Here is a 27,202-nt window from a genome sequence, read left to right on the forward strand (position 1 = left end):
TGAAGTTTACTTACGACTTAACCGAGTAACCCAGTGTAGTAAAAAAGACAATTCTTAGCTGCACATTTTGTCTGCAAATATATATTACACAGCAGGATGGTATGCTATGCACCGTTTTTCTGCCATGGCTTGAGTACGCCCACAACAATGATTGCAACAATAATGAGGAGAATGAGGATCGCAATGCACATCCATTTCCTTGAGCTTTTTTGCAAGCTTTTAGCTCTCTGAAGGGCCGTATTCCCAGATTGCACATGATCAACAGCAGACGAAACCTGAGAAATTTTTACAAGTCGAAAGCATTGGACCAGAAACATTGTGTGCCTTCAAGGAAACAAAAGTTATAATAAAAATTTTGGAGGTTTCCTTTACCTGTGATTCTATGTTATCAAGCATGTCGCCTTGAGAATCTACCAGTACCGCCATATCCAGAAATATCTGTGAGACAAATGAAAATCGCAAAAATCATCTTCCTATGTATATAATGTCATTGCATACTCCATATTTTTACAATAAAGAACGTTCCACCGCAACCCAAAAACGAATAGACTATTTAAAGGTAAAACCAAACATTGTTTTTAGTATCATGTGATCAAGTATATCAAGTTCGTGCTGTGCATGCCAACTGGTGCAGAATATCAATCGTTGTAAGGACAGGCACGTGCAAGTGGATGCTTAAATTTATATGCCATCCTATGTGCTCAAATCTATAGAGTTTGATTTATGTTTTTCAATAATGTCAGACGGCAATTACTACAGATAGTAAGTAGATAGTAAGAAACCATCATACTTGCTGCAATTCAATAAGCTTCCTCTCCAATTCTATAACTGCATCATGTCGCTCTTGAATTTCCGCAAGAGTGTCCATCACCTGCAACAAAAATTACAAGAGCTGGATGATATGACTTGGTACTGAATAATATCAGTTCTGAAAAAATAAGGAGCTTAAGAACAATTTATGGAAGAGAGTTCACAAAATGTCAATAAATATTCTTCCACCTTGAAAAAAATTGTTTGCCGGCTATATCAGGCTGGCAAACATATTTATATATTAAAGCAAATATATTTCACCATAGGAAAATATTAAAAAAGGTAAGAAGAGAGTGGAATTGAAGATAACCAAACGAGAAAAGTTGCAACAGCAGACCAACCTGACCTCGACCTTGCTCTCGGATTGCTTTCTGAAAAATTTGCTCACTGTCACCAGTCTCTATTAATCTATCAATCGTCTACCAGAACAATTGTTTCAGAAAATTTTGTTCTAAAATGGTAACTTTAAAGAAAATAAACATGGGCCACGGCCATTGAGCTTCACCTCTTCATCAGCTCTAGTGCCTGTCACTGGAAACCAATCAAACAAGAGATCAACACGATTATTCTAGACTATATGAAGTGGTTGCATTATGTATCAGAATTTGTTTTTTTTTTTAAACATCGATACCTGTGAACACACGCCTCTCTACAACCTCACGATACTCCAGATGTATGTTTTCTCTTAAAGTCTGCAAGAACATATATTAAGAGAATTTCAGAAATAGGAGAAAAAATAAGAAAAGTTGATTCAGAAGCCATATTCAGTACTCACAAGAACATTCACTTCAAGGTACCTGAAATTCTGACATTCTGTCTTTGAATTTTTTCTTTAAAGCCCTGCATCAAACATATAATTTTAAGCCGAGGACTATAATAATCACAGCTACATTAATTGTCAAATACTTTCAATTCCACAAGTTCATTGTATGGATTTATGCATACCATGGTTCCTCTTAGACATGGAATTCAATGAGTTCCAGGTCAGCCCATGTACAACAAAACATAAGCAGAAGAACACACAGTACGTTGGAAACAAAAAAATAAACTCGGTATATTGGAAATAGAGTCAATCATCTCTTATGCGCAACACATGGGTTTTATATAAAATGATGTCTGGTAATTCTACGTAGTTATAGTTAGAAAGCCTCATTTAAGATGTAAGAGCACTCAATGTTATGACAACCTTCAGCGCTCACAAGTGGAAGAACAGCAGTATATAGAACGATTAAAAGAGAACAACATAAAGGGAAGGCGTGTTACACTGTTGTTGCTGTTCTTGATCTGTCCACCCCAGATCCTTTTCCACATCCAGGCTTTTGTCTGTTGGATAAGTTCTGGATAAAAGATGAAAAACAAAAGTCGGTACCAGAAAATATCCTTGCAACCAAACTTTATCAAGGCACATATCATTTAGCCTCACCTCTTTGTCAAGCACCTCAATTTTTGATTTTATAGAACGAGCGATATTTCCAACTTCATCTACATCTTTCTCCATTCGTTGCTTGATTTCTCCAGATTGTGTAAAATAATAATAAATAATAAAAAGGTGAAATTTTGATAACCAAAAGTTGAAGTCAAAAGACATATTGGACAAACATGTGTATTATAAATACAAGGCACCCAAAATTTTTAAAGAGGATCCTTGGATAGTCAGCTTTCTAATGGACAATAACTTTCCTCGGCAATCATGTTAATATCGAAAAGTTGATGCTACAAAATATCCTAGATATTCTTGCAACAATGTCAAAGAACTTCAAGAAAAAGGAAAGCAAACTACCTTTCATAGAAGCAGCCTTGGTAACAGCCCTTGATTCCTCATGTGCTTCCTGAAGTGAACACAATAAAAAATTAAAAATTATCAAGATTGCAACATTCACAAATCTAGTCCTACAAATAATGGGAACATACTAAAGGAGGAGGAGAATTAGGTAAAAAACATTATCTTTAACAAAACAACCACATACATTTTGTGAAATAATTTTATCTATAAATTTTTATTAAAAGGAAAGCGCTCTCAAAATTCAGAAATGCTTTGAAGACTCTTGAGTAATATAAAACAAACATCCCTCTTTTTAAAATGGAGAAAACGGCATAAAGAGTAAACATATTATCAAGCCCTTACACTGCAAACATTGATGGAACTTATATCTATGGAAAAAGTAAAGCAAAAATATTTCTAAACTTCGGAGACATTAAAATTGTCCACTGGCCATGTGGACAATCGCAAATCAGGAGGCAATGTCAGAGATATCAGCTTAGCAGGGCCAGCTAACAGGGCCGATTCAATCAGAATCCATATCTTCTCCACTAAATATTAAGTGCATTCGGACATAATAACAGGAGGAATTTTGATAAATATCAGTTTAAATAGCAGATATTGTTAATGTATTTCATTAAGTGTTTCTTTCCATTGAACTCATAAAACATCTCTTTCCTCGGAAGTGTGGATAAATCAGCAGCTGAAGTAACATAAATTTCCCAAAGTGGAAAAGATAACTAAATTGAATAACAGAACCTCACACCTGAAGCTTTTTCAGTAAAGTGTTGAGTTTTTCATACCGCTTCTCAATTTCCTGAACCTAGAATAAAATAAGCAGGCAAAATATTATTTTTCATAAGAATAAGACAAGCATTGATTCTTGTTATAAAGATTCCAAAAAATTTAGGCACGGGAAAAAACAGAAGAATACCCACAGGAGACTCAATTTTCAAATTAAGTAACATTTATGCAAAGATGTAGTCACCTGCTTAAAAAAAATTTCAAGGCCCAGTTCCCCTGAACGCATTGATCTCTGTCTTCCCATTTCAATATCTCGATTTCTATTACCATGATCCCGAGGGATCACAAATGAATCCTGTGAAGAGACATAAAAGATGTAAAAATCAGAGACAATTTTTATTTAGTAGCATATTCCAAACATAGACAATTAAGAGGATGATGCTTGTATGCACTCTTATTCAATGTCAATGCGATTAATGAGGTAGATAAAATGAACACAAGCAAGCCGTCACCCGTTTATATGATAAATTTTCGTGATCCATGTATATTTATTTTACAAAATTTGAGTCTTTTGCCAAAAAAAATAATAATAATAATAATAATTCCTCTGAACGGTCTGGTCCGTCGTGCCCCTTCTGCCACACAATCTTCTAATATCAGCAACCCGATCACTGACAATGCAATGTAACTCAAAGAATAATAACACCAATCGCGGAAAAAAGGGCAACAAAACCAAAATGATATCCTTTTGTTTCATCTCCAGCTGATAAAAAAAGTAAAACTATATGCTACTTTTCCGAAACACATGATCACAAACGTTTATTCCAAACCCGAATCACAAAATTTCCCACCTCGAACAATTATAATTCTACGTAAAAAAAAAAAAAAAAACTCACCGTCAAAAGATCATTCATTTTAAAGAATTCCAGAAACGGTAGGAGAAGAACAGACAGAACAAGCGATCTTCCCCGCGAGAAGGCTCTCTCTCTCTCTCAGCTTTCCTTATATTTGGAATTTTTGGTACAAGAAACACAGAATGTCCCTTAAAAAGTGGGATGGAGTGTCGATCTCCATAAATTCAAGTGTTTCTCTTTCTCCCCTCTCTCGCTATATTTATGGCTCCGTTGCATTTTAAAATCCAATAATTAATAATAAATTTTATAATGTTTTTTTTATTTTTAAATTATAAATAAATATTAAATTAATTTATTTGAAAATTTGAAAATATTAATTATGAAAATTGTAATACTTTGAATTGAAATTATTTAACTATAAAAACTATAAATTTAAAGAACAACCCAATCAAGTTATTACGAACGACAACTAACAAATATTATGAAAATATTGCAGATTATTTTTAGAGTAGGTCTCTTGTGAGACGATCTTACGAATATTTATCGTCAACCCTACCGATATTCACAATAAAAAGTAATACTTTTAACATAAAAAAATAATATTTTTGTATGGATGACCCAAATAAGAGATCATCTCACAAAATACGACCCGTGAGATCGTCTCACATAAGTTTTTGTCTTATTTTTATGTATCACCAGTGAATGACAGAATATGATGCAAAACGTAGTATATTGAATTAAGATGACCTTATGGATATTAATTAGTTCTCCGTGAATATATAATTCTATCAGTGTGTTTTGATCTTTTTTAAAAAAAACAAATATTTTCTAAAATAATAATAATAATAATAACAATAATAACAACAACAATAATATATTCACCCCTCGGGTAAATCTATAGTGGCAATATGTTGAACATATAAATAATTATCGAGTCAGTTGCTGCTTTAACCCCGGTCTAATACAAGTGTTCATTGAACTGGTCTATTGTCAACAAAATAAATAAATGGATATGAGAGCATCAAGAATGTCAACTTTATTTTCACCTCTGATTTAAAATTTTCAACATCAACATTGTAAACAGGCTCGATCAGAAAATCAACAAAGGTGACAATCTCATCAAGCCTTCACAGCTTCTGTGGTGAGTCCATATCCAAATGGGAATAACGGGTCGTAATGTCGATCCCCGACGTTCATCGGAAGTTGATCAACGGTTTTGAACCACGTGCGTGGAAGTTTGCCTGAGAAGCCACATTCTCCAAATAGAGCATCGGCAACACCTTGGCCTTCTGTTCCTGGAAGCCAAGCGGCTACAAGTGCATCGATTTGAACCAGATATGGCTGAATCATGACCGGACGGCCAGTGATAAGAACGACTACACATTTCACCGACCCACAGACCGTGGTGATGATGCTTGGTCCCGGATCAGAAAGTGTCAAGCTAAGGTTGTCTCCAAATGTCTCTGCGTATGGTGGTTCACCTACTACAACAATGGCATAATCGAATTTGTGGGATTTAACGTATCCTGAATTGGGATTCTCCACAAATACGACTTCTGTTTTAGGATCAACTGTTTTCTTGATGGCATTCAAGATTGTGGTGCCTGATCATAGCAAATGTAATATTTCAGATATTCAACAAGCATGGCTAAGTTGGGATTCACTGGTATTTCTCCTTAATTTTGTATCATAGTTGGGGCAATTGCATTCAGTAGTCATGAAATTCAAAACGTGCGTAGAACCCTTTCTGATTAACAGAAAGCTATAAAAATCCGTTGTATTTTAAAAAATATGCTAAGATCCCCTAAATGTCTGAATAGACAAATAAAAGATTGCTGCATTTACCAGACGTAATATTGCCACTCTGTCCTTGCCATTGAATCGTCCAGCCGCCACACTGGTTACCAATATTGTCAGCATGTGTTCCGGCAACAAGTATCTTTGATGCCTTCTTAGGAAGTGGTATCACTGGGTCGTCCCCAGATTCGCCATTCTTAAGCAGAACAAGAGATTTTCTTACGGCTTCTCTGGCCAGTTCTCGATGTTCCTGTGATATTTAAGCATGGATTGTGAACAGAAGCTTCAAAAATTTATTCTTGGAGGACCAGGGTAAAGAGAATTTTCGAACGAACCTGACTTCCTAGGTACTTGGTCATGCTATAATCAGCTAACGGATGCTCAAAAAGACCCATGGTAAATTTAACTCTTAAAATCCTCTTCACGGCATCATCAATTCGGGTCATTGGAATGAAGTTACTTTTCACCAAGGAGATGAGGCCGTCAATAAATTCTGTATAATTATACGGAACCATGATCTGCAATGTATATATGATAGCTCGTCAATATATACGTTGCACCGAACTCATAGGAACATACATTCGTTCAAGCAACAAATTCCAAATGATACCATGTCAATTCCAGCAGTAATTCCAGCTAGGATAGAATAAGTATAGTTCGCGTGAGGCGGAGAAGTGATTCGGTCAATTCCTTGCCAATCCGAGATCACAAATCCCTGAAATGATTCATTTACAAACATTCATAACCGGGCTTAGTTCATTGATTACAATTATGCGTCAAGACTTTAGACTCGAAGTTTCTTTCAATAAATTATACTCTGAATTTCTGAGTGTTTTTGAGAAAACCAGTGACAAGATTGCGGTTAGCATGCATCTTCAACCCATTCCAGTTCGAGTACGAGATCATGACCGTCGACACGCCTTTGATGATAGCATTGTTGTATGCTGGCATATGAATTCTAAGCAAACCATGCCTGGTTGCTACGGTGTTATTCTCATTTATCCCTTTTGTGGTTCCACCATCACCAACATAGTGTTTCGCACATGCTATTACCTTATTCCTGAACCAAAAACAAATAAACAAACACAACATGACTAATTGTATGGAAAAGCAATAATGTTTCTAATATATATATAATGCAATTATGAACTCCCTTTGGATTATCTGAACTATCAAAAATATTTTTGTTATTCCTTCAAAACACACTATTTATATATACTATAGCTATATATTTTCTTGGAACACTAACTTATAAACCATGTTTATTTTTTTATATAATAAAACTATAAATATTATTTATTTCTGAAAATTCTTATCTAGTTGGACTTGTCAATTTGCTTAATCCGTGCCTTTTAGGGAGTGAAACTCCGACACAGTCTGAGTCATTGATATGCGTGGACTCCACAGAAATTAGACGTGGAGTCCATGTATCTAATGGCTATCACCCACCGGGCGGGATAGATTTTCGCGTCACTCACTCGGTGGAATAATGGTCCATAACTGATAACACTATTCCTCGACTTTTTACAAGATGCCAAAGGAGTCACTTTCCCTTGAGAGCTGTGCCATTATTTTACCTCCAGTGAAGGTATATTAATTCACATAAAACTTTTCTTCTTGCACATTAAATACGAAGGAGGGACAAAGATTTAAGAGAGAAACTCACTGTCCAGCCATGTAGGGAACTCCTTTTGAAGAATTTGCTGGTATATCTCCCTGTAATCCAGGTATAATCTCAGTCATGGAACGAACCACCGCTGGATCTTCGCTGTAGCTTTCATAACATCGACCCCATCTTGGATCTCTGCAAACCTGTTTGTGGAAGTGAACTCGGCAATATATCTAATATTAAAATTCATCAAAGATTTCTGATGAATGAATTACTCTAGACTAGTTACCGCAATGCAAGGTGCAAAAACAAATGGAATGCCAGTAGCTCTGACTTCAAGAGCAGTTGAAGCTCCAATTTTCTTGACCAGTCCAGGATCTCTGTCGAAATCAAACAGATATTACAGTAACTAAAAGCTTCATATAAGAATTTCTTAAACAAATCGGCTGCTTCACTTCGTGTTAAAGTTATTGATTTGGTAATTCTGTTTTCTTGAACAATTCACTAGATCGTTACCTACAAAACGCTCAAATGGAATCGGAAACATCCCTCTTTGCAAAGATAAACAATAAAGATAACAAAGAAACAAATTAGTAGAACTGTGTAGCCACTTGCCTAGTAGCTCCAAGGCCAACATTGTGGGGGAAAACTGTAGCCTTATACACATTGTTGTGTCCGTGAACTGCATCGATACCGTATATCATCGGAATTCCAAGCCGGGTAGACAATGATCCCTTCTGAAAGCTGTTCACCATGTCCACCCAGGTCTCAGGGGATGCCTGTGAAGCCGGAACACTTCCTCCACCACTCAGTACGCTTCCTGCAGTACCAAAGCCAAAATTCCAAACATGTTTAACGATCGAGGAGTGCAGTAAATATAAGTTCATATAGAGGACAAGGTTGCATTGATCAGAGACCTATATAGTACTTCTTCATGACTTCAGTTGATGCAACAGCTCGTTCGATTTGCGTCATTTGGCCTACCTTTTCCTCTAAGGTCATCTTCTCCATCAGATCCTTGATTCGATCATTAATGGGTCGTTTTGGATCTTTGTAAATCGTATACTCTGCATTAGCTATTGCTGTCCAGCAGCACAATGCCAAAAATCCAATAAAATATGCCCCATTTTTTGCCATTCTTGGTCTCTCAGCATAGCCTAGAAACTGAAATTAAAAGGTTTGAAACATTACCCGATAAAGAAAAATTTACGCCATTTTGTAAACTCCAACAAAATCAAGCCTTCTGAAATTCAATTATTCTAAGAAGATATCAGATTGCTGTAGCAGCAGTTTCAAAGATACAAAAATATCTGAATTAATTTGTATTCATATTATTAAAATTCCGTTCAAAATATTTGATTATACATAGTGCCGATCCAAATTCTGTATCATTCCACACACACTGTACTATTTCAAATTTTATTATCACGGACAATTAATATAAAAAATAATCAATTACACAAAGAGCATTAAAGAATTCCCACTGTCGGATTAGATTCCAGATTCCCACATACATAATCAACACTGAAATAAATGCATGATTCCGAGCAGACGAATCACCATTTCCCAAATGGAAGAAAAACCCGTAAATCATACTACAACGTAATCAAAATCAGCTCAAAACAACTATATATAAAAAACTCAGTTCAAAACACATGAACTCATCCCAAGTTCAATACAATGCAGGAAGCTGAAATCAAACCAGAAACACAGGAAAGGCCAAAAGCTCACAGTTACTCGACTGGCCCAGATTCTCTGAGCACTATCTACGGTTGTTGGGACTGATAAGAGGGAAGAAAGAGATATTTTATACAAAGTAGTTGCGAGAAAACAAGGTTTTTCTTGCGAGTGATTCTTTGGATAATTTATTTTGGATATAAATATAAAAGTATCTTCAATCAAACATTTTATTCTTTGCAATAAAAAATTGTCATTCATTGACGTACGTTGAAAAACAAATGTATAAATAATTTGTTTTTCTAGATCTTGTAAGAACAAATGAGAGATACATCATCCATAAAAGAGAGAGAATTTTCGAGCTACGTTTCTATAAATTTACTTCGAGCATTTTGTTTTATACCATTGACATTTTGCGATATTCCAACGACCACTTTGTGTGATTATTATGTCGCAAGTTAATTTGTTATTTTGTCCACTAATCGTACTGATCTATGTGCTATTGTATATTTAGGCCATCTCCAACCCATAAATCTATTTTGGTGTAGTTTCTGCACCAAAATAGTGCAGTTTCTGCACCAAATATAACATTCATCTCCAACCCATTTACTTCAAATCTTACGCTAAAAAGTATATTCCTAGAATATTCTTTTTGTTTACTATTTATTATAAATTTAACAATATAATTATAATTAATGTTAATATTAGTATCATAATTATATATTTTATTTTTATTAATAATTAAATTTATTTATTTGATTCTTATATATGTTAACTCTAATATTTATAATACTAATTAATATAAATGCTTCATTATTAAAATTGACATAGTTTTAATACAGATAATTTATTTTTAGAATTTAATATGAATCCAAATTCAAACATCTGAACAACTATATTTCTCTCACTATTTTTAATATGTAATCCAAACAACTTAATATGAATCCAAATATCTAATTATTAAATAAATATTATACTATTATTTTATAATATTTACAATTTTTAATACAATTATTTATAATAAATACACATTAAAAAATTTAAAAAAATTAAAAAAAAGGAAGAGGGGAGCATTGAATGATGCGCCAGGAGTTGCTCTTGATAGACGAATATAATCACATTGATAGACACATAAGTGGATACGGATGGATAATATAACATATATTTATATAATTAAATTTCGACTTACTCAAATCGATATATTTTTTCGATAAATTTATTTTGTGGGTATCAGGCATGGAACAAGAATATTTTTTAAAATTGTATATAGTTGAAATATAAATCAGTGGTTTAGCTATTGTGTTTATAAAACTTAGTTTCATTATTTTACCTTAGTTTTTATATAGCATAACAGACAAAATATGAAAATACATCAGGCAAAAACGAATATAGTTAAATAAAATATTTGTAAACGGAAATATTTTCGAGAAGTTGGTGAAAAATCCTCAATCAAAACATTTCTTTGGGTTCACTCCATATCCACAAAATTGTGGTACTATGTCATACAAAATGTGGTACACTTCATGTGGAAATGTGGTACACTTCATGTGAAAATGTAATACTAAAAAAGTACCCAGAGACTGAACACAAAAAAAATCGAAAGCTGGGACTGAAAACCAATTTTCCGAAACATTTTACCACTGACGTGTTTGAAATATATTTTCAAATATAATAAAATAATATTATTATTAGAGTTTCGAGGTAGTATTGTGGGACGATTGAATTACCATAATCACTACAGGGGATCCTTAAACCGGTCGAGAATAATAAAATTTCTCGAGTTTTTATGTTTATTTTTTTATTATCCTATCACTGTGTTTGAAATTGCGAGAGGCAGAGTAGATTTTTTCGAATAATGTACACGTCATGTTATACATACGCAAGTCAATCACGCAACATATTTAATGATAATTATTTCTCTCTCCGACGAAGATATATCCTATGTTAAAATTCTTTAGAAATCTACAAATATAATCTAAAATTTATTTATTCTTATAATCAAATAGAATTAAACCTTCAATTTATAATTTCAAAATTTCTCACTATCCATGAACTTAAATTCAATATTTACTTTTCTGTCGAATTTTTTTTCAAAAATATGGAACATGATCTTAATTTCTAGATTTTATCTGGTCTCGGTCTCGAGTTCCTGTAAATATCTATTTAAATATTAATCTGAATTCCATGTGATTCTGGAAATGGGAAAATTACGAATAAAAAAAGATGAGAATTGTGGCGGGCAAACACCTGGGCGGGGGGTGACACCCTGCGTCCTTATCAAACCAAAAACAGTGGACACCACCCAAAATGGCAGTTTTGCATAAACTTGGGGCCGGAATTAAATACTGCTTCCTATTTATATGTTTTAATCATAATATTATAACATTAATTAATTATTTAATTAATGCTTTTCCTTTAAACCAAAGTACAATAAACATAACATACTCAACTGACTTCTTTTTTTACTCTCAACACTAACCCCACTATGAAATATTTTTTCTTACACAAATTTTATCATAATATTTCACGGTTCAATTTTGTGAGACGAGCTCAACTCATGAAAATATTTTATTTTTTATGTCAAAAATATTTTTTCATGATTAATATAAATAATATGGACCTGTCTTATAAATATAAATATCTGAGACCATAGTTATACTCTTCTTCGTATTATCGGATAATCAAATATAACTAACATAATGAATTTCAAATCTTTAATTCTAATTTTGAACCGAAATAAATTCAATAAATTTCAAATCAAATCCACATATCAGATCCATTACATTTAATTGAAAATTAGAATAAAAATTTGAAATCTCTTTTTTTATTTAAATTTCAAATATATTATATCTAACCTAGTTATTGAAATCAATACGATAAAGAAAAGCTCAGAGTTTCACATAGATAAACATAAATAAATAAAAAAAAAGGAATGGTTCAAACCTTTGCGAAATGGATAACCATCAATAATCAATATTTAGAAGAATTCAACTCCCAAAGCCAGTTTTAGCATGGAACCAGCCGCAATAGCCCCTGGTTTTCTACATATATTACTCGTTTTTTTTTTTTCTTCTTCCCACATCTTGCACTTTTTTCCTCAAACCATCCACCAAAATAATATTCTTCCTCACTTTCCACAAACTTAATTTCACACTCCCCCGTTTCTTGTTTCACACCCATTACAAACAACATATATAAACAAGTAAATAACCCTTGGAGCTTTAATTTTACTAGCTCCTAGCTACAAATATGCATGCCGAGTACTAATCATCAGATTTCAATACCACAAAAAGAATCAGACATTTCCCTTTTCTTGATGATGACACTAGAAGCTCCGGGTTTCGTAGAGGGAAAGCTTCGGAGATTCGACGATAAGGTCATTAAGAAGAAAAGGTCACGTAAAAGGATTCGAATGGAGAGACATCTGCAGGTTACTTCCGTTACTCTGCAGAGGTTGTATGATGCATGCCTACAAGTTTTCAAGGGAATTGGGACTGTTCCTTCTCCTGTGCATGTGAAGAAGTTGTCCCACATTCTTGGTAAAGATCCACACCTGATCTTATATTTGTTTGTAGTTTGTGAAATTAATCTTTGTATATATATGTGTGTGTGTGTGTGTGTGTGTGTGTGTGTGTCCTAGATTGTATGAAGCCTGAAGATGTTGGACTTCGGGAAGATCTGGATTTCTTCAAAACTAAGAATTCTGTCCAAGGGAGTACAAGAGTTACTTATGCAACCATCCATAGATGTCAAAAGTTCTCGGTTAGGCCTGATTTCTTTCCATTCGACAAATAATGAAGATTTAAAATTTCAATGAATTGAATTATCCATCTTTTACACTCAAATAATGAATTGATGTGCACAATTTGGATTTATCAAAGTATATTATTAAAATTTCTAGCAAGTATTTTAGAAAAGGGACAAATAATATGAATATGATCAAGGGATTTCTCTTAATAACCTTATTAAACGTAACTTATATTTCAAAATTGATCTTAATTTATGAGTGTTTTAGATTTAGTTTATCCTTTCTGCAGCTGTGCATTTTCTTCCTCCCCGCAACTGCTGTCATCCCTCTGCACAATCATCCTGAGATGACTGTTTTCAGCAAGCTTTTGTTGGGGACCATGGCCATTAAAGCTTATGATTGGGTTGATCCCTTCAAAGGCTACTCGACTTCTAAAAGTAATCATCTCTGAATTTAATCTTCAATGCAAGTTAATCCTGCCATTTGGATCAATGTCTAATTCGTGTGCCCATGAATCCGCAGCCAGACGACTAGCCAAGCTTAAGACCAACACTACATTCACGGCACCATGCGACACTTCAGTGTTGTATCCTACATCAGGAGGAAACGTACATGAATTCAGAGCCATAACACCATGTGCAGTTCTAGATGTCATGGGACCTCCTTATTCTCATGACGACGGGCGAGACAGTTCATACTATAAAGATACTCCGTGCTCTGTGTTGTCAGGTGAGAAACCGTGACGACGATGTATATCGATTTAAAATATTTGAATTATATTATACTGTATATTATTAGTTTTTTGTGTAACAACGAAACCATGATAATATCATATAATAATAACTTCATATAATTCAGATGGAGAAGAATTCACAGAGGTTAAAAATGAAGGAAGAGGTTATGGATGGCTCGAGGAAATCGAAATCCCCCAAGAATCAGAGATGGATGTGATTGAATATATGGGTCCTAAAATCAATATTCTCGATTCTTAAATGTTTCTCTTTTATTTTATTTTTGGTAGTTCTTATCACTTGACAACTGAATTGATCGATCGTATACTCGTAAACGTCGTAATTCTATGGTTCTAAATGGTGTAATATTTAATGTTGTTTCTGTATTATTTATTGTTCATGGAAAGAAGATTCAAGAGATTAAATTATTTAGTACTGTTAAAAAAAATTTCACTCGAAAACGACAATGGTTATTAAATGGTGCATTCACTAATAAATAATAATTAAAAAAATTAAAATTCTAATGAAGTAGGTCTATTATGAGACGGTATCACAAATCTTTATCTATGAGACGAGTCAACCCTATCAATTTTGTCGTTCCATTCCACAGATGAATGGCTTTTGAGAAATGTTCATATTTTGTTTATTATTATTTTTTAAAAAAAAATTCCAGCTAAGCGCAAGCCCAGCACCCAAAGTCACCTTGCACACTAGTGTGTAGTAGTTGTCTGTTTCAGATTTTTTATTACCAAATTGTCTTACAATTTTTATGTACGTAGATATATATTTTTTAATTTAAAAGTATTATAGTGTAGCGTTGAAATTATATGATCATATAATATAAAACAAATTAACCAAAGTTTTCCAATCTAACAAAGCAAGGAGTCATATTGAGACCAACCCCAAATCAACTTTCGGGCATGATATACACAAGATAAACCTAAAAGGTACAAGATGTTCGTACCCTATACTATCTTACAAACAAAACAAAAAAAAAAAAAAAGCATGGAAAACATGTTTGAAAATGTGTATTCAGCTTCATCTGGAGGAATAGGATTTAGGTGAGAAGAGTCTTCGAGGAGAAAACATTGTCAAGTATCCAGGTGAAGCCGAGCTATCAAACGACCTATAATTAGCCATCATGTACTCTTCCCTATCGTCTATCGGTATATTTCGGCCGTTAAACGTGCCACATCTAGCCAACTTCCCCAGCCAAGAATTCTTCTTAGACGAACTCTTGTGTGTCCCATTGATCTTACCACATAAATACTCCTTCACGGCTTGCAATCCCTGCTCGATAACGTCCATGGGGGGCGATACGAGAGAATTCCCTTCAACACTCAACTTCTGTAGTTTCTTGAGACAACCCATAGATTCAGGCAACCTAGTGATTTTGTTGTAACTGACGTCTAGTTCGACCAGAGACATGAGAAGTCCTATGGAGTATGGAAGCGTGGTTAGGTATTGGAAGTTTTGGCTCACGTTGAGAATCTTAAGGTTCACTAGGTTTTCGAGGTCGTCCGGCAGCGACCGGAGACAGTTGAGACGAGCATCCAGCGTTTGAAGATTGGTTAAATGGGAAATGGAGTGAGGTAGGAGTATAATCTTGTTGGAGTTTATGGAGAGTTTCCTAAGGTTTAGAAGCTCAAACCCAATGGTGTCGGGTAATTGAGTTAACTTGTTGAAATTTGCATTTAGTTCTTCAAGAGATCTGCATATATATTAGTTTCACGTTATTACCAAAAAAATTAAGACCAAAACATCACTGTTTGATCAATATTAATAATAATTAATAAATATATAATGTCTCATTCATGGACACTTGAGTCAAACAAAAATCGGAATAAAATATTTGTCCGGATAAGTGCAATTAGGTGGCTTGACTATTTTTAAAATTTTGATAATCACATTGTTAATTTACTTAAAAGTCGACTTCTTTTGGTCTCGATAGGGTGTTAACCATTTGACAACCAAGATAAGATAGGAAGACAGAAATTCATGATAACTTGTGCTAATTAACAGATATATATATACATATATAACACGACAAAACCTAACCTATGTATAAAATAATTAATTAATAACATTAACAATATATATTTTGTCAACTTTGTTGCTTTGCGCTAGCTAAATGAACTGAAAAAGTTTAATATATAAATGCACTATATATTATTTTTATAGTATATATTATTTTTTTCAAAAATAAAATAAAAAATAAATTAATTCGTTTAGACCAAACATACCAATAAAAAAAATAATCTACAGTTTTGGGTCAGACATGGTGAGCTGAAATGACGAACAAAATATAGTCTACTAATTAATATATAATTCACAATATTAAGGTATATTTCAACATGTTACTTTACAAAATAATATGATGTATAGTATGTACAAATATGGTATTTATTTTTTAATGTAGTCTAGAGGGAGGGATTGAAATGCAATTTACCATTGGTGGCAAAGAGGCAAGTTATATTGGGACTAACCTGCAATTTTCAATGGTTCTGGGAAGTGAGTGAAGAAGGTTGCCTGAGACATTCAAAACTTTGAGCTTCGACAAACACCCGATTGAATTCGGGAGAGTTTTGAGCTGATTTGAGTGCACGTCTAAAGTAACGACATTCAACAACCTTGCCGTTAAAGATTCCGGAATATTCTGTTACAAGACACAACACTTATTGTTTATTCTTGGTTTTGAGATCAGAATTATAATGACAAATAAATGGGAGATTTTTATTTTTATTTTTTTGCAATTTTCTGCAAAAACTTGGGAGCCAAAATTGAAAATATACGCCATACCATTTATAAGTAAGTAATGAATGTGGGATTCTGGGCATTTCTAAAGGTAAAAATAATTAATGGTTTGATATTTTTAAAACTCATACCACGACGAGATTTGTATAACAATTATACCAAAAAATTAGACCGAAAATCTCATTTATCAAAATCTCATAATAAATTCAATTCAAAATCTCATGATACAATTGTTATAAACATCGATAAACAATATATTTGTTGTATCTGTATTTGTTATGTTTTCAAGAAATATCAACAGAAATTATTTAAATTTTAAAAGATAATAGTAAAATATTACTAAAAATCGAAACTAAAATCATTTCTATTGAGAAGTGTATGATTAATAAGAATTTATCCCTGTAGAACAACAACGAAATGATTTGGTGATGAGTATGAAAATTAATTAATTTCGAAACATGGTTTAATCTTGATCTTCGATTCCTCTTAGAATCTAGAAAACAAACATAATAACAAAATTATTGTACGGATACAGACCCTCGGAAGAATATTCATTCCATCAGAATAAAATTATTGGGGATGGAGATTGATAATGAATGAAAGTAACCTGGAGATTATTGTTGGATAGATCCAATTTACAGATGTTGGCGAGATTCATCGGAGGTTTGGGAAGTGCATCCAAACACATCCCACTCAGATCCACTATTTCCAGCTTACCACTTGTTTCTTCCACTCCGGCCTTTCTGTTCCTCTTCACCTGCCTCCTCCTGCCGTAGTCCATCCCCAGAATATCCTGCTGCTCATACAGCATCTTCAGTCCATGGATCAATGGGAGAAACACCCGGGCGTGTTTGGATGAAAGAAAACACAAAACCACAGGTTAAAGCTGGTATATATACAAAAATGGAGAGGGTGAATGTACGGATGACAATGGGGTTTTAGGAAGTACAAAATCCGTATATTGTGTACGCCATAAAAGTCAATAGGCCCGCCGATGGCGGCGGGTCCTCTTCTTCGTTATTTATTTGCTTTCTTCGCACGCAACTCGATGCTTGTCATCAATTCTTGGCAACGTTTCAAAATATTCTCTCTTTTTTTCCCTAACACGGGAGATATTACTTATTATGGAGCATTTATTTTGTTGAATTTCAGATCCATTATATTATTAAAATTAAAATTTTATATTATTATTATTATTATTTGTTCCTTTCTTTTTATTGTTATTTGATTTGAAATAACCCGTAGGCAAATTTAATCTATCATGAGAAAGTGTTCCGATCCATTCATAATAAGCTTGAGGTTGAACAAGCTTGCACCTTGTATATAATAGAACAAACTGAAATTGATTCAATAACATTGTTATTGTTTAATTCGGGCGATACTCTCGAATTTTGAATTCCGTAGGGCTTAATGTGAATCTTATATACCAACAATTGTAGGAAATTATAAAGTTGGTCTTATGTGAGATGCGTCGATCTGATTCATATTTTGGTTGAATTAATATTTTTGACATAAAATAAATATTTTTTCATATGTTAGGTCGGATAGAAGATTTATATCATAAAATTAATCAATGAGCAACGATCTTATGAAAGCTTGCGTGAAAACTATATATGTCATGGAAGCCAGCTCGGTCTCTTCAAATGGATGTTGCGCATATGAAAACAGAAGAACCAAATTTTGAAATTTGATAAAGCTTGGGATTGTGGATCAATCCTCTCCCAAACAACGAATTTTTTTGGATAAATCTATTTTACATATGAAATAACTTCTTTTTTATGTTTTAATATGAGATGTTTAACTGTTCATTTGAATTCAAAATAAAAAATGTGATGTCTATCAGATTATCGATTGAATATTCAAATATAAGGATATTGTTGCTCTAAAAATAACATAGACTCGACGATCTTACTCGGTTTAGATTGAAAATAATTGTTTATAAAATACAAGTGTACAATCTCACTAAAGTGGAACGTGAGTATGATAATCATGATTAGTTATTTGGGCTTGTCATACTAGAGGATCAAGCATATTAGAGAGTTATATTGTTTAAATAACTTTTTTGCACATTTTTTTCAAAAGTTTTCCTAGAAATTATTTTCGAGGAGAAAAAACTTACATTTACAATTATTTAGACTTGAAATATGTGGCATGAAAATGACCAATTAACAAACCCTCTCACAAGTCAAGAATTTCCCAATTCTTTATCGTCGACAAATTTTGGTGGTGTCTCTTTCCTATGAACGGCATCGATACTTCGAATCATACTTTTCTTTTGTTCCCATTAAATTGCTTCCATTTCATTCATTAATTAATATTGGGAAAATAAAACTCGAAAATGATCGTCTTCGAGAATTTATTATTCAAGAATGATACATGGAACTGAAAACTAGAAGCGATGTGGCCTTTGGGTTGCTCTGCTACTTACAAAATTACAAATGGAAGTATTTTTATTGAAAGGCCACTTTATTTTTATTTTTCTGATTAGGAAACATTACCTGTCTGGTAAGGTAACTACTATTTTTATTTTATCGAATCTTTCTTGTTTCCCTAAACTTTTATAAATTGACAACTAATACATAATATATTCTAATACATTGATACACGCGCGTTGTGTGCATATCTAATATTTTTTATAATTCATTTCATTTATATTTAAATGAATATCAAAATATAATTATAAAAAATAATGAAGTATTATAATACAATTTTAATATATGAATTAAAAAATAAATAAATAAAAAAATAAAAAAAACTCAAGTAAAAATTAAACCCATAATTTGATACCTAAGAAACAAAAGCTCTATCCAATGAACTACATTTGATTTGCATTAAAATTTTAACACTTTATTAATATATAAAAAATTTTAAAACAGACTACGACACCAAAAAGTAGTTACTCTGAATATGTCAAATTTAATAATACAGTATAGATTTTATGCTTTCCCACGCTTATTTTCTCGCTACAACAAGATTAACTATTGAATCAACAATTTTATTAATCCGTAGTATAAATGATCATCACTTGATAATATAAGGAATTGAAATCATGCAGAAGGAAAAAAAATCCAACAATTCGAATTAGAAGAAAGAGTGTTTTTCAAACAGGTAATAGTTTGATTCAAGAATTGGGAAATGTCTGAAATGGTCGCACATATAAATAGATAAACCAAAATTTAGATTGACTCCAAAAATTTCAAGAAATGCTGCGGAGTGATAACCAAACCATTGACCTGGAAATGAGATAATGGCAAACAAGTTCAAAAATATCTTGAAGCATGAGGCACATTTGTTGTTAAGTGGTCGGTTTTCCCGGCTCAGTCGTCATCAGTGTAATTGAATTTTATCGAATGGGATTGCAGGTCAATTTGTCCTCCTCTATAGCTACCACGCTTCTTCTTGGTTTTTTCATGTCTGAAGCCCCTGCGTACAGTCATTGAAGCAGAAAATGTTAATAATGTAAACATTTACCATATAATCCAGACACAAATATTATTGTATACACATATACATTTAAAGAGCGATTATGCTTCACAGAAGTAGAACCGAGAAGTAGAACCGAGATCAAGATGTCTTTTTAGTTCCCATTAGATTGTCAGCGCTGAAAGCTGGTCAAATCAGGGGGCATTGGCTCAACCCATATCGATCAACCAACACACCAACAAAAAAAAAGACTTCAAAAAAATTTACTGGTTTCTTCTCCATGACAAGCGTCAGAGAGAGTATCCAACTAATGACCATGTATCTTGTTTGCTGTGTAACACGTATATTGTCACAGTTAATTCTTGAAGGAAGAGGCAATTTGCATTTGGTCCCGTCAAGTGACAAAATAATGTACCATTGGGTGTCCCGACAAATGGAAGAGGTCTTTTTTCACGGAAAAAGTAGAAAAAATGGGGACACCAACTAGACAGCAACACCACAAGCATTTTAGTGGAATACACAACAAATGCAATCCCACAGAAAGCGATTGATTATGAGCACATAGATACATTACCAACATCCTTTGGTGGCTGGAGATAATTGCGTGATATCCTTAAATCATGAGTATTATTACCGAAAATAAAGTTCTTAAGCAGGTTAAAAATTGTTGCAACTTTAAAGCTACATTATCAGTATTCACGTTTATACCCAACTTCATTTATTCCTTTTTATTTGAAATGGTCATTGTCTAAAATCATGGAAAAACATACCTTCCTTTGACCTGACCGAGGATTTCTTGTGCCTTTGCCCCATAACCACTTTCAGCACCATCCTGCAAAAGCTTAGAAGAAATAAATACTACATCATGCACATATGAAATATTGGCATTGTAAATTGTACTTCAAAAGCGCATTCACGTGTGCATTCTTGTTAATGGTAAATCAAATTGACCTAGGGAGTATAAATTAAATGCACAACTTTACATGATAAGTAATAAAAATTTTAAAAAACCAACAAACCTTAGCCCAATAAGAATTATCTTGAAGCCTCTCATCAACATATTCCACCTCTCCAATTTTAACTCTTTGAAACGCATTTACCGTTTTCGGCTGCAAAGAACAAGAAAATAATTTCGCATAACAATTAACATCTATCAGAAACTTTTAACAACAGGTTCCACAGAACAAAATTGATCACTATGTTAAAGTAGGATCTCTTTTGAGTGGTTTGTGACAAAACATTAACAATTATGTGCATATCAAGAGACAATCAAGAACAAAATTTCTAAAAATGTTTGTCAACAGAAAGAGACATACCTCGGCAGAATTTTTATGCTGTTTCGCAGCAGATTTTGGTTGATTCAGTTTCTCCGCTCCATTGTTGGGATCCCCATCAAGAATTTCACCAGCTTGTCTCTCACGACCAACTTGAAAATTTTCTTCTTTATTGTGGCTGTCAGCTTGTCCATTGGCTCCAGGGAGTGTAATCTGTGTCTCAACACCGTCAGTTTTTCTCCGCTTTGATTGCCCAACCACCACATCCAAAATAGGCAGTTCTTCATTTTCATCAGAAGCCAGACCTTTTCTTTTCTTAGAAGATCTTTTAGATTCCTTAACCACAACTCCAGCAGCCTCAACTGATTTCTTTTTAGATGCGGTATCAATTGGTTTTTCTGAGTCAAGTGCTTCTGCATTTTTATCAGAAAACACCTTATTATATATACCCAATGCATAATTCATATCGTCAGCTACAAGATCATCAGTCTTCATTTTCTTTTTCTTCTTTTTATCTTTCATTTCAACTATGACCTCAGAATCTTGTTTACCGTTGCTTGCCACTGATAGTAAATCTTTCTGTTTCCCTTTGGTCATCTCAGAGATTGCATTTAATTGGTTTTCAGCAGTAATTGTTGATTCTGACTTCTTTTTTTTCTTGTCCTTTTGTTTCTTAACCGATTCATCCCCTAATTCTGGTGTTAATTCACAAACTATTTCCATGGTAGACTCGTTAAACGTTTTCGATTTCTGTTCACCGTGGATAAGGGCACCATTTGTCTTGCAGTCTTTCTCCGATTGGAGCTTCAAATTTGATTCATTTGCTTTTTCTTTGATTGCAGCATCTTCAGAAGTTCTTTCAGAATTGATGGCTGGGACATTCCCCTTTTTCTTTTTCTTCTTCTCACTTACAATCCCTTCAGACACTGCACAATGTGCACCAGTTTGCTCTGCTGACGCAGCACACGGTTCTTCTGCAAGAAAAATAGGCTTTAAATATGAGACCGATACAAAAGTCAACATAACACATAAAAAAAGTTCAGTATTTACCCAGCTTCTTTTTGGTGTTATCTTTGTCAGTATCATTACTGCACACAAAAGGAGTCCAACATTAGAATCAAATAAAACCTTCAACATTTTTAGACCCTATTGATTCACTGTTCCCAATAATAGATTAATTTTAACAATACTTGTGCCATCAAATGAGACTGTGCAGAAGAAAGTTGCTAACAATCTCAGTGTACAAAGAAATCCGAAACTTCAAGTTCTCTTGTGCCCAAATAAGATATCAGACTCCACAGCATATCACATAGCAATGCGGGCTAAAAAATTTCAAATATTTCTCATGCTTTCAAAAAAATCAGAAAGAAAATATCTGTTTGCAAAAGAAAAAGAGGAGAGCTAGCATCCTCGTGGATCCTGATATCTTACCAAGTATCCAAATACTTGGAGAAAATCTCACTCAAGTTAAGTGCCCTGGCCTTCCAATCATCGTCCTGGACAAAAACTGGATTAAATACAAGAATCCAGTAAAACCACAAACTATAGATGGAACTTCTAGTAAAAAGTTAAACAGTGCCTTAACAAGCAAGATATTACACGTGTACACAGCACTTAAGATTTCTTTCCTTCAACTATTTGTTTTCCATTAAAATCATTTCGGGATATGTCTAGAAAGTTATTTAGCACTTGCCAGATAAATATGTCCGTACACAGCACTTATGATTTATTCTTTCAACGATTTATTTTCCATTAACATGTGCTTTATCAGTGTCTAGAAAAGCTCTTTTGCACTTACCAGATAAATTTAAAGTGTATAGCTACATTCCGATGAGTGGAAATGATCTAACTTTCTTGATTCAATACCTAAAAATCCACACCAATAAAAGGCTTAAGCGTTGATATTATGGGAAAACATAGTTTATGTGTATTGTTCAGATCGCTTCCATTTCCAGTACACTTCGAAGTTCAAATCAAATTGAAATAGGGAGATGAAATGTTCACATTAAACATGAGTACATGACAATGCACGAACAATAGTGTCTCTCTCGCAAAATAATACAGAAAATCCCCGATTATCATGCAGAACACTGCATATTTATAGACATAATAGAGACACGCTAACAAAGGTTCTAACTGAGAGAGCACTGACCAGGAGCAGTTCTCAAATTGGAAAAAAATGTATATATGGGGTGTAATTTTTCTAAAATGAAGGCTTGGCACCCAAATTGCATAAAATTGCCTCATTTTCCTCCCCCGAAAATCTTAGAGAATCTGCACAACCAATTGTTACTGCTTGTACAGACCTGAATTTGAGTTGCGGAGATGAAACGTTTGAGGACTTTGAGTAGGCCTTTATTTTGAAGCCACAGGGCTATGGAGCAAATCAAAACAGACTCTTCTTGTTGAGCGGAGTTTTCAGGCCGCTTCCTTTCCATTGCCTTGGCCACCGCCAGGTTTCTTTGAAGTTCTTCGAGGAGCACCTGGCGAGGCTTAAGTGCAAGCACGAATGATGTTTTAGGGCTTACGTCAGCACGCCCTCCGCCTTCGTGCATACAGCGAAAATCCTGTGTCGGAGGAAGGAATTGCACCTCAATGGTTTAAGGCTGCGCGATGATCCGATATTTGCAAGGGCTTTGGTAACATAGGTACTGTACGTGGTGCTTCGATTCCGGTACCCTCAAACTGTTTTTCTTTCTTTTCTTTTTTCGATAATTAATAAAACTCCAAAAATGAAGATTGTATTTGCTTATATTTTCACACAATACATTGTTTTTCATTTAAAAAAAAATATATATCATTTTCTTGCATCGCTGTACGACTTTATTGCTGATAAAATTCAATATTGGTTGTTACAAATATAATTACGTCATTGTGTCGTATATTATATTTTATAATTTAAAATTGTTAAAAATCAAATAGTTTAATAATGGGCTTTTTGTGGGAAGCTACCTGCTTTGGACTTTCTGTAGTCTCTGGTACCAGTCAAAGACCACCAAGTAAATGGGCTTAAAAGCCCATCAGGCCCGCAAACAAACCCTGCGATGTGGATTATATAGACTAGGGTTTTTCCGAAGCATTTCCAGGGCCGCCACACTGCAACAGAAAACCCAAACTCCTCCTTGCGAAGGTGCTTATTTGGATTCCGGTAATAATTAGCTGAAATCATAGTCTGTGTGATTGTCGTTGATTTGTTAGATTTTCATTCGTGTGTTGTGATTTGATGTTTGATGTTAACCATGAGAAAATGGCAGGTATACGGTGTGGTATATGTATTTTTTTATTAGTGTTATATAGGTTCGTAACAGTTTGTTTATGTTATTGTAGAATTTAACTTGGACATTCTGTTTGGTTGATTTTGTTGGATTCTGCTTTTTGATTCTTGAATTGATTTAAATCATTTGTGAGACATGTTTCTTGACTGCCATCCTAATTTTGCTTGTTTTTTGAGACCTGCAAAAAGAATGTATTTTTTGTTAATTGTGCCTTACGTTCGCTTCCGAGTTCTTCGTTCCTGAAGATCCAGAAAATTAAGTCGTGATCTGAAATATGATCGTTAATCTGGCTACTCATTTCGTATTCAAGAGAACTAAGATGCTGCAGAGGATGAAGTGTTTTTTGTTTTTTGCATACAGAGAGGGTGAAGTGGTTTTAATTCTGAACATTCACATTTTTCTCACAAAGGTTAGTTGAGGGATTTCTATAAAAATTATACCTTTTTAAATCTCTAATGCAATAATATTTTGCATCTCACATATTTTTCTATCTTTATTGAAGACCTGAAAGTTGCTGTGTGCACTATTGAGTATTGACTACCGAAAACTTGTAGAAACTAAGGAAGTTATTTAGAATTATGAAAATATATTGTTTCTTTGTAATTAGACTTGCTCTGAAGCTGTATAAAATTCCTAGTTGAAGGTTTCTCATCTAGATAGGCCTAGCATCTGATTTTCTGTTCGTTTTATTTGGTTGCTTTGGTAGAAAGATGGTTGAGGAAGTCAAAGGTGGTGTTGTTCCCGAGTCAGTTTTAAAGAAGCAGAAGAGGAATGAGGAATGGGCCCTTGCAAAGGCCAAAGAGCTTGGGGAAGCAAAGAAAAAGAAATCTGCGACCCGAAAGCTGATCTGCAGTAAAGCAAGGCTGTATGCAAAAGAGTACGAGGATCAGGTGAAAATCAACCTGTCTCTATTTTAGGAGCATTGGAGCAAAATAGAAAGTGTACGTGTTTATTATTTGGCTTGTGTGTTTGTTGTTCAGGAAAAGGAATTGATCCGCTTGAAGCGTGAGGCTAGATTGAAGGGAGGCTTTTATGTCAATCCAGAAGCTAAGCTTTTGTTCATTATCAGAATCAGGGGGTAAGTTGTTGAAAGTCCATGAATACTTGGTTATATCTGTACGTGAACCTTTCATACTGATGTCATCAATATATCTAACAGAATCAATGCCATGCACCCAAGAACCAAGAAAATTTTGCAGCTTCTTCGTTTGCGTCAGGTGATTTATATTTGTTTGTATTTCTTTTTAGGGAAGTGGTGTCAGTATAGTATTTTTTTCACCTTTTTGTGCTTGTGTTTTTAGAGATAAATAGTTCGAAGTTACCTGTCCACTTTACGTTTTCTCGTGGATATTGACATATTGTTGTTTTTATTTATTTCTGTTCTTATAATCTTTGCCCTAATATTAAATCTGATGTTTACTGTCAACTCATCTTAGATCTTTAACGGAGTCTTTCTAAAAGTTAACAAGGCTACGATGAACATGCTTCATAGGGTTGAGCCTTATGTTACATACGGGTAAGCCGATGCGCATCTGAAATGTGGAAAAAAATTGCAAATTTTTTGAGTCAATCTCAAATAAACCATTCAAGCAAATTCTCAATTCCATGTACCTTTACCAGTTACCCCAACCTTAAAAGTGTCCGCGAGTTGATCTACAAGCGTGGCTATGGAAAAGTCAATAAGCAAAGAATTGCATTGACTGATAACTCGATCATCGAGCAGGTTGCAACTTGAATTATCTTTCACTGGATGTGACTCTTTAAATATTCCTTAATCCGTTTATTTGTGTTGCATTGTTTGCTTAGGTGTTGGGTAAGCACGGAATAATTTGCATGGAAGATCTTATTCACGAGATCTTGTCCGTTGGACCCCATTTCAAGCAAGCAAACAATTTCTTGTGGCCATTCCAACTCAAGGCACCTCTAGGTGGATTGAAGAAGAAGAGGAACCATTATGTCGAGGGTGGTGATGCTGGTAATCGTGAGGATTACATCAATGAGCTTATTCGAAGGATGAACTGAGTTTAAAGAAGTTTTGTGTTACTTGAAGCATTTTGTTATTTGTCAAATTTCTGGGATATTCAATGGGATCGGAATATCGTTTTATGTATGCTTTAAGTTGCTATTTGCATTTTGAGATTTGGACCTTGATTTAGTATCCTCCGCTATTATATAATTGGTTTCGCTGCTTTGGATCTGTCAGAGAAGAGTGGGTTTCGTCGGCTTAATCAAGACCCAGGATACCTTAAAAATGTTTTGTCCTTGTTTGGAATTACCCAAAATATCGTTTTAATCTTAATTCAATATTTTCTCTTCAACCAAAACGGCACCATGGAACTTTTTTCCGATCCTACTAAAAGTGTTTTTTCAAAAAGTATTTCTCTTTAAATATTTATTGTACGCGAAAAAAAGTAAGCCATGCCCATTACCCGTTGTATATAATATTAACTGTTATTACTATTCCCATAATGAGGGTGTTAGAGAAAGACATCCTCTTATTGATTTCAACTTTTATATTATTTTTATTCTATTATTAATATCTCGAACTTTCATACAAATTATTGCTGTTATTTATTCAGATTTTTCAGATGACTATTATGGTAACATAATAATTAACTTTAAATTAATCTTTTAAAAATACACATATTTGAGACTTACTAGCATGATATAATACAGACGTATGTATGCTTTGATTATGGTGCAGAGCATTGCAAAGTCACCTCCAACCACGGAAGAAAGGACACGTG

General features: G+C 33.9%; 6 protein-coding genes across 9 annotated transcripts; 2 read left to right on the forward strand and 4 right to left on the reverse strand.

Annotated features, from left to right (window-relative positions):
* Positions 1–40: 40 nt before the first annotated feature.
* Positions 41–4,440, reverse strand: LOC142551886 (syntaxin-132-like). The gene is made up of 13 exons (XM_075661350.1): positions 4,210–4,440; positions 3,558–3,668; positions 3,336–3,392; positions 2,591–2,639; positions 2,234–2,322; positions 2,074–2,147; positions 1,608–1,650; positions 1,442–1,502; positions 1,316–1,341; positions 1,152–1,229; positions 791–871; positions 373–438; positions 41–275 (listed from the first exon to the last, which is right to left on the reverse strand). Exons 1-13 carry the CDS (start codon positions 4,225–4,227, stop codon positions 105–107), a joined length of 924 nt encoding a protein of 307 aa, XP_075517465.1. The 5' UTR covers positions 4,228–4,440; the 3' UTR covers positions 41–104.
* A 748-nt stretch (positions 4,441–5,188) lies between these two features.
* Positions 5,189–9,526, reverse strand: LOC142551887 (uncharacterized). Its single transcript, XM_075661351.1, has 10 exons — positions 9,305–9,526; positions 8,491–8,737; positions 8,189–8,393; positions 7,863–7,953; positions 7,631–7,776; positions 6,781–7,024; positions 6,575–6,679; positions 6,300–6,482; positions 6,013–6,214; positions 5,189–5,771 (listed from the first exon to the last, which is right to left on the reverse strand). Exons 1-10 carry the CDS (start codon positions 9,509–9,511, stop codon positions 5,287–5,289), a joined length of 2,115 nt encoding a protein of 704 aa, XP_075517466.1. The 5' UTR covers positions 9,512–9,526; the 3' UTR covers positions 5,189–5,286.
* A 2,791-nt stretch (positions 9,527–12,317) lies between these two features.
* LOC142550990 (plant cysteine oxidase 2-like) lies at positions 12,318–14,148 on the forward strand. The gene is made up of 5 exons (XM_075660041.1): positions 12,318–12,789; positions 12,891–13,012; positions 13,288–13,435; positions 13,521–13,727; positions 13,857–14,148. The coding sequence occupies exons 1-5, from the start codon at positions 12,504–12,506 to the stop codon at positions 13,988–13,990; spliced, it is 897 nt and encodes a 298-aa protein (XP_075516156.1). The 5' UTR covers positions 12,318–12,503; the 3' UTR covers positions 13,991–14,148.
* A 451-nt stretch (positions 14,149–14,599) lies between these two features.
* On the reverse strand, positions 14,600–17,584 carry LOC142550991 (plant intracellular Ras-group-related LRR protein 6-like). Its single transcript, XM_075660042.1, has 3 exons — positions 17,091–17,584; positions 16,216–16,385; positions 14,600–15,440 (listed from the first exon to the last, which is right to left on the reverse strand). The coding sequence occupies exons 1-3, from the start codon at positions 17,292–17,294 to the stop codon at positions 14,768–14,770; spliced, it is 1,047 nt and encodes a 348-aa protein (XP_075516157.1). The 5' UTR covers positions 17,295–17,584; the 3' UTR covers positions 14,600–14,767.
* A 1,958-nt stretch (positions 17,585–19,542) lies between these two features.
* Positions 19,543–23,833, reverse strand: LOC142551888 (uncharacterized). The gene is made up of 7 exons (XM_075661352.1): positions 23,487–23,833; positions 22,612–22,676; positions 22,231–22,268; positions 21,223–22,154; positions 20,926–21,015; positions 20,677–20,738; positions 19,543–19,906 (listed from the first exon to the last, which is right to left on the reverse strand). Exons 1-7 carry the CDS (start codon positions 23,733–23,735, stop codon positions 19,801–19,803), a joined length of 1,542 nt encoding a protein of 513 aa, XP_075517467.1. The 5' UTR covers positions 23,736–23,833; the 3' UTR covers positions 19,543–19,800.
* Positions 23,834–24,179: 346 nt separating this feature from the next.
* Positions 24,180–26,604, forward strand: LOC142551889 (large ribosomal subunit protein uL30y-like). Of its 4 annotated transcripts, none has more exons than XM_075661355.1 (7): positions 24,180–24,310; positions 25,162–25,345; positions 25,436–25,533; positions 25,615–25,672; positions 25,892–25,971; positions 26,076–26,178; positions 26,262–26,604. In XM_075661355.1, exons 2-7 carry the CDS (start codon positions 25,166–25,168, stop codon positions 26,475–26,477), a joined length of 735 nt encoding a protein of 244 aa, XP_075517470.1. In that variant the 5' UTR covers positions 24,180–24,310; positions 25,162–25,165; the 3' UTR covers positions 26,478–26,604. The 4 variants fall into 4 exon arrangements, with proteins under 4 accessions (XP_075517470.1, XP_075517469.1, XP_075517471.1 ...); XM_075661354.1 differs by having other exon boundaries at positions 24,191–24,328; XM_075661356.1 differs by having other exon boundaries at positions 24,203–24,328; positions 25,166–25,345.
* Positions 26,605–27,202: the final 598 nt, after the last annotated feature.

This window comes from Primulina tabacum, chromosome 7 (assembly GCF_025594145.1).
Source record: "Primulina tabacum isolate GXHZ01 chromosome 7, ASM2559414v2, whole genome shotgun sequence".
Taxonomy (NCBI): Eukaryota; Viridiplantae; Streptophyta; class Magnoliopsida; order Lamiales; family Gesneriaceae; genus Primulina; species Primulina tabacum.

What these genes read in the sequence shown, in the direction of transcription:
- LOC142551889 (XM_075661355.1), top strand. Translation starts at nt 25,166, where the DNA reads ATGGTTGAGGAAGTCAAAGGTGGTGTTGTTCCCGAGTCAGTTTTAAAG. An exon ending in AGCTTCTTCGTTTGCGTCAG is followed by an intron (nt 25,673 to 25,891) that starts GTGATTTATATT and finishes AACTCATCTTAG; the next exon opens with ATCTTTAACGGAGTCTTTCT. An exon ending in GAGCCTTATGTTACATACGG is followed by an intron (nt 25,972 to 26,075) that starts GTAAGCCGATGC and finishes TACCTTTACCAG; the next exon opens with TTACCCCAACCTTAAAAGTG.
- LOC142551888 (XM_075661352.1), bottom strand. Translation starts at nt 23,735, where the DNA reads ATGCACGAAGGCGGAGGGCGTGCTGACGTAAGCCCTAAAACATCATTC. An exon ending in TCTCCGCAACTCAAATTCAG is followed by an intron (nt 22,677 to 23,486) that starts GTCTGTACAAGC and finishes GTTTTTGTCCAG; the next exon opens with GACGATGATTGGAAGGCCAG. An exon ending in TCCAAGTATTTGGATACTTG is followed by an intron (nt 22,269 to 22,611) that starts GTAAGATATCAG and finishes TTTTGTGTGCAG; the next exon opens with TAATGATACTGACAAAGATA.
- LOC142551887 (XM_075661351.1), bottom strand. Translation starts at nt 9,511, where the DNA reads ATGAATGACAATTTTTTATTGCAAAGAATAAAATGTTTGATTGAAGAT. An exon ending in GTTGGCCTTGGAGCTACTAG is followed by an intron (nt 7,954 to 8,188) that starts GCAAGTGGCTAC and finishes TGATTTCGACAG; the next exon opens with AGATCCTGGACTGGTCAAGA. An exon ending in TTACTGCTGGAATTGACATG is followed by an intron (nt 6,483 to 6,574) that starts GTATCATTTGGA and finishes TATACATTGCAG; the next exon opens with ATCATGGTTCCGTATAATTA.
- LOC142551886 (XM_075661350.1), bottom strand. An exon ending in CAAGGCTGCTTCTATGAAAG is followed by an intron (nt 2,323 to 2,590) that starts GTAGTTTGCTTT and finishes CACAATCTGGAG; the next exon opens with AAATCAAGCAACGAATGGAG. An exon ending in GAGAGCAAGGTCGAGGTCAG is followed by an intron (nt 872 to 1,151) that starts GTTGGTCTGCTG and finishes TTTTTGTTGCAG; the next exon opens with GTGATGGACACTCTTGCGGA.
- LOC142550990 (XM_075660041.1), top strand. Translation starts at nt 12,504, where the DNA reads ATGCCGAGTACTAATCATCAGATTTCAATACCACAAAAAGAATCAGAC. An exon ending in GAAGTTGTCCCACATTCTTG is followed by an intron (nt 12,790 to 12,890) that starts GTAAAGATCCAC and finishes TGTGTGTCCTAG; the next exon opens with ATTGTATGAAGCCTGAAGAT. An exon ending in AGGCTACTCGACTTCTAAAA is followed by an intron (nt 13,436 to 13,520) that starts GTAATCATCTCT and finishes ATGAATCCGCAG; the next exon opens with CCAGACGACTAGCCAAGCTT.
- LOC142550991 (XM_075660042.1), bottom strand. Translation starts at nt 17,294, where the DNA reads ATGCTGTATGAGCAGCAGGATATTCTGGGGATGGACTACGGCAGGAGG. An exon ending in TATCCAACAATAATCTCCAG is followed by an intron (nt 16,386 to 17,090) that starts GTTACTTTCATT and finishes GTCTTGTAACAG; the next exon opens with AATATTCCGGAATCTTTAAC. An exon ending in AGAACCATTGAAAATTGCAG is followed by an intron (nt 15,441 to 16,215) that starts GTTAGTCCCAAT and finishes ATATATATGCAG; the next exon opens with ATCTCTTGAAGAACTAAATG.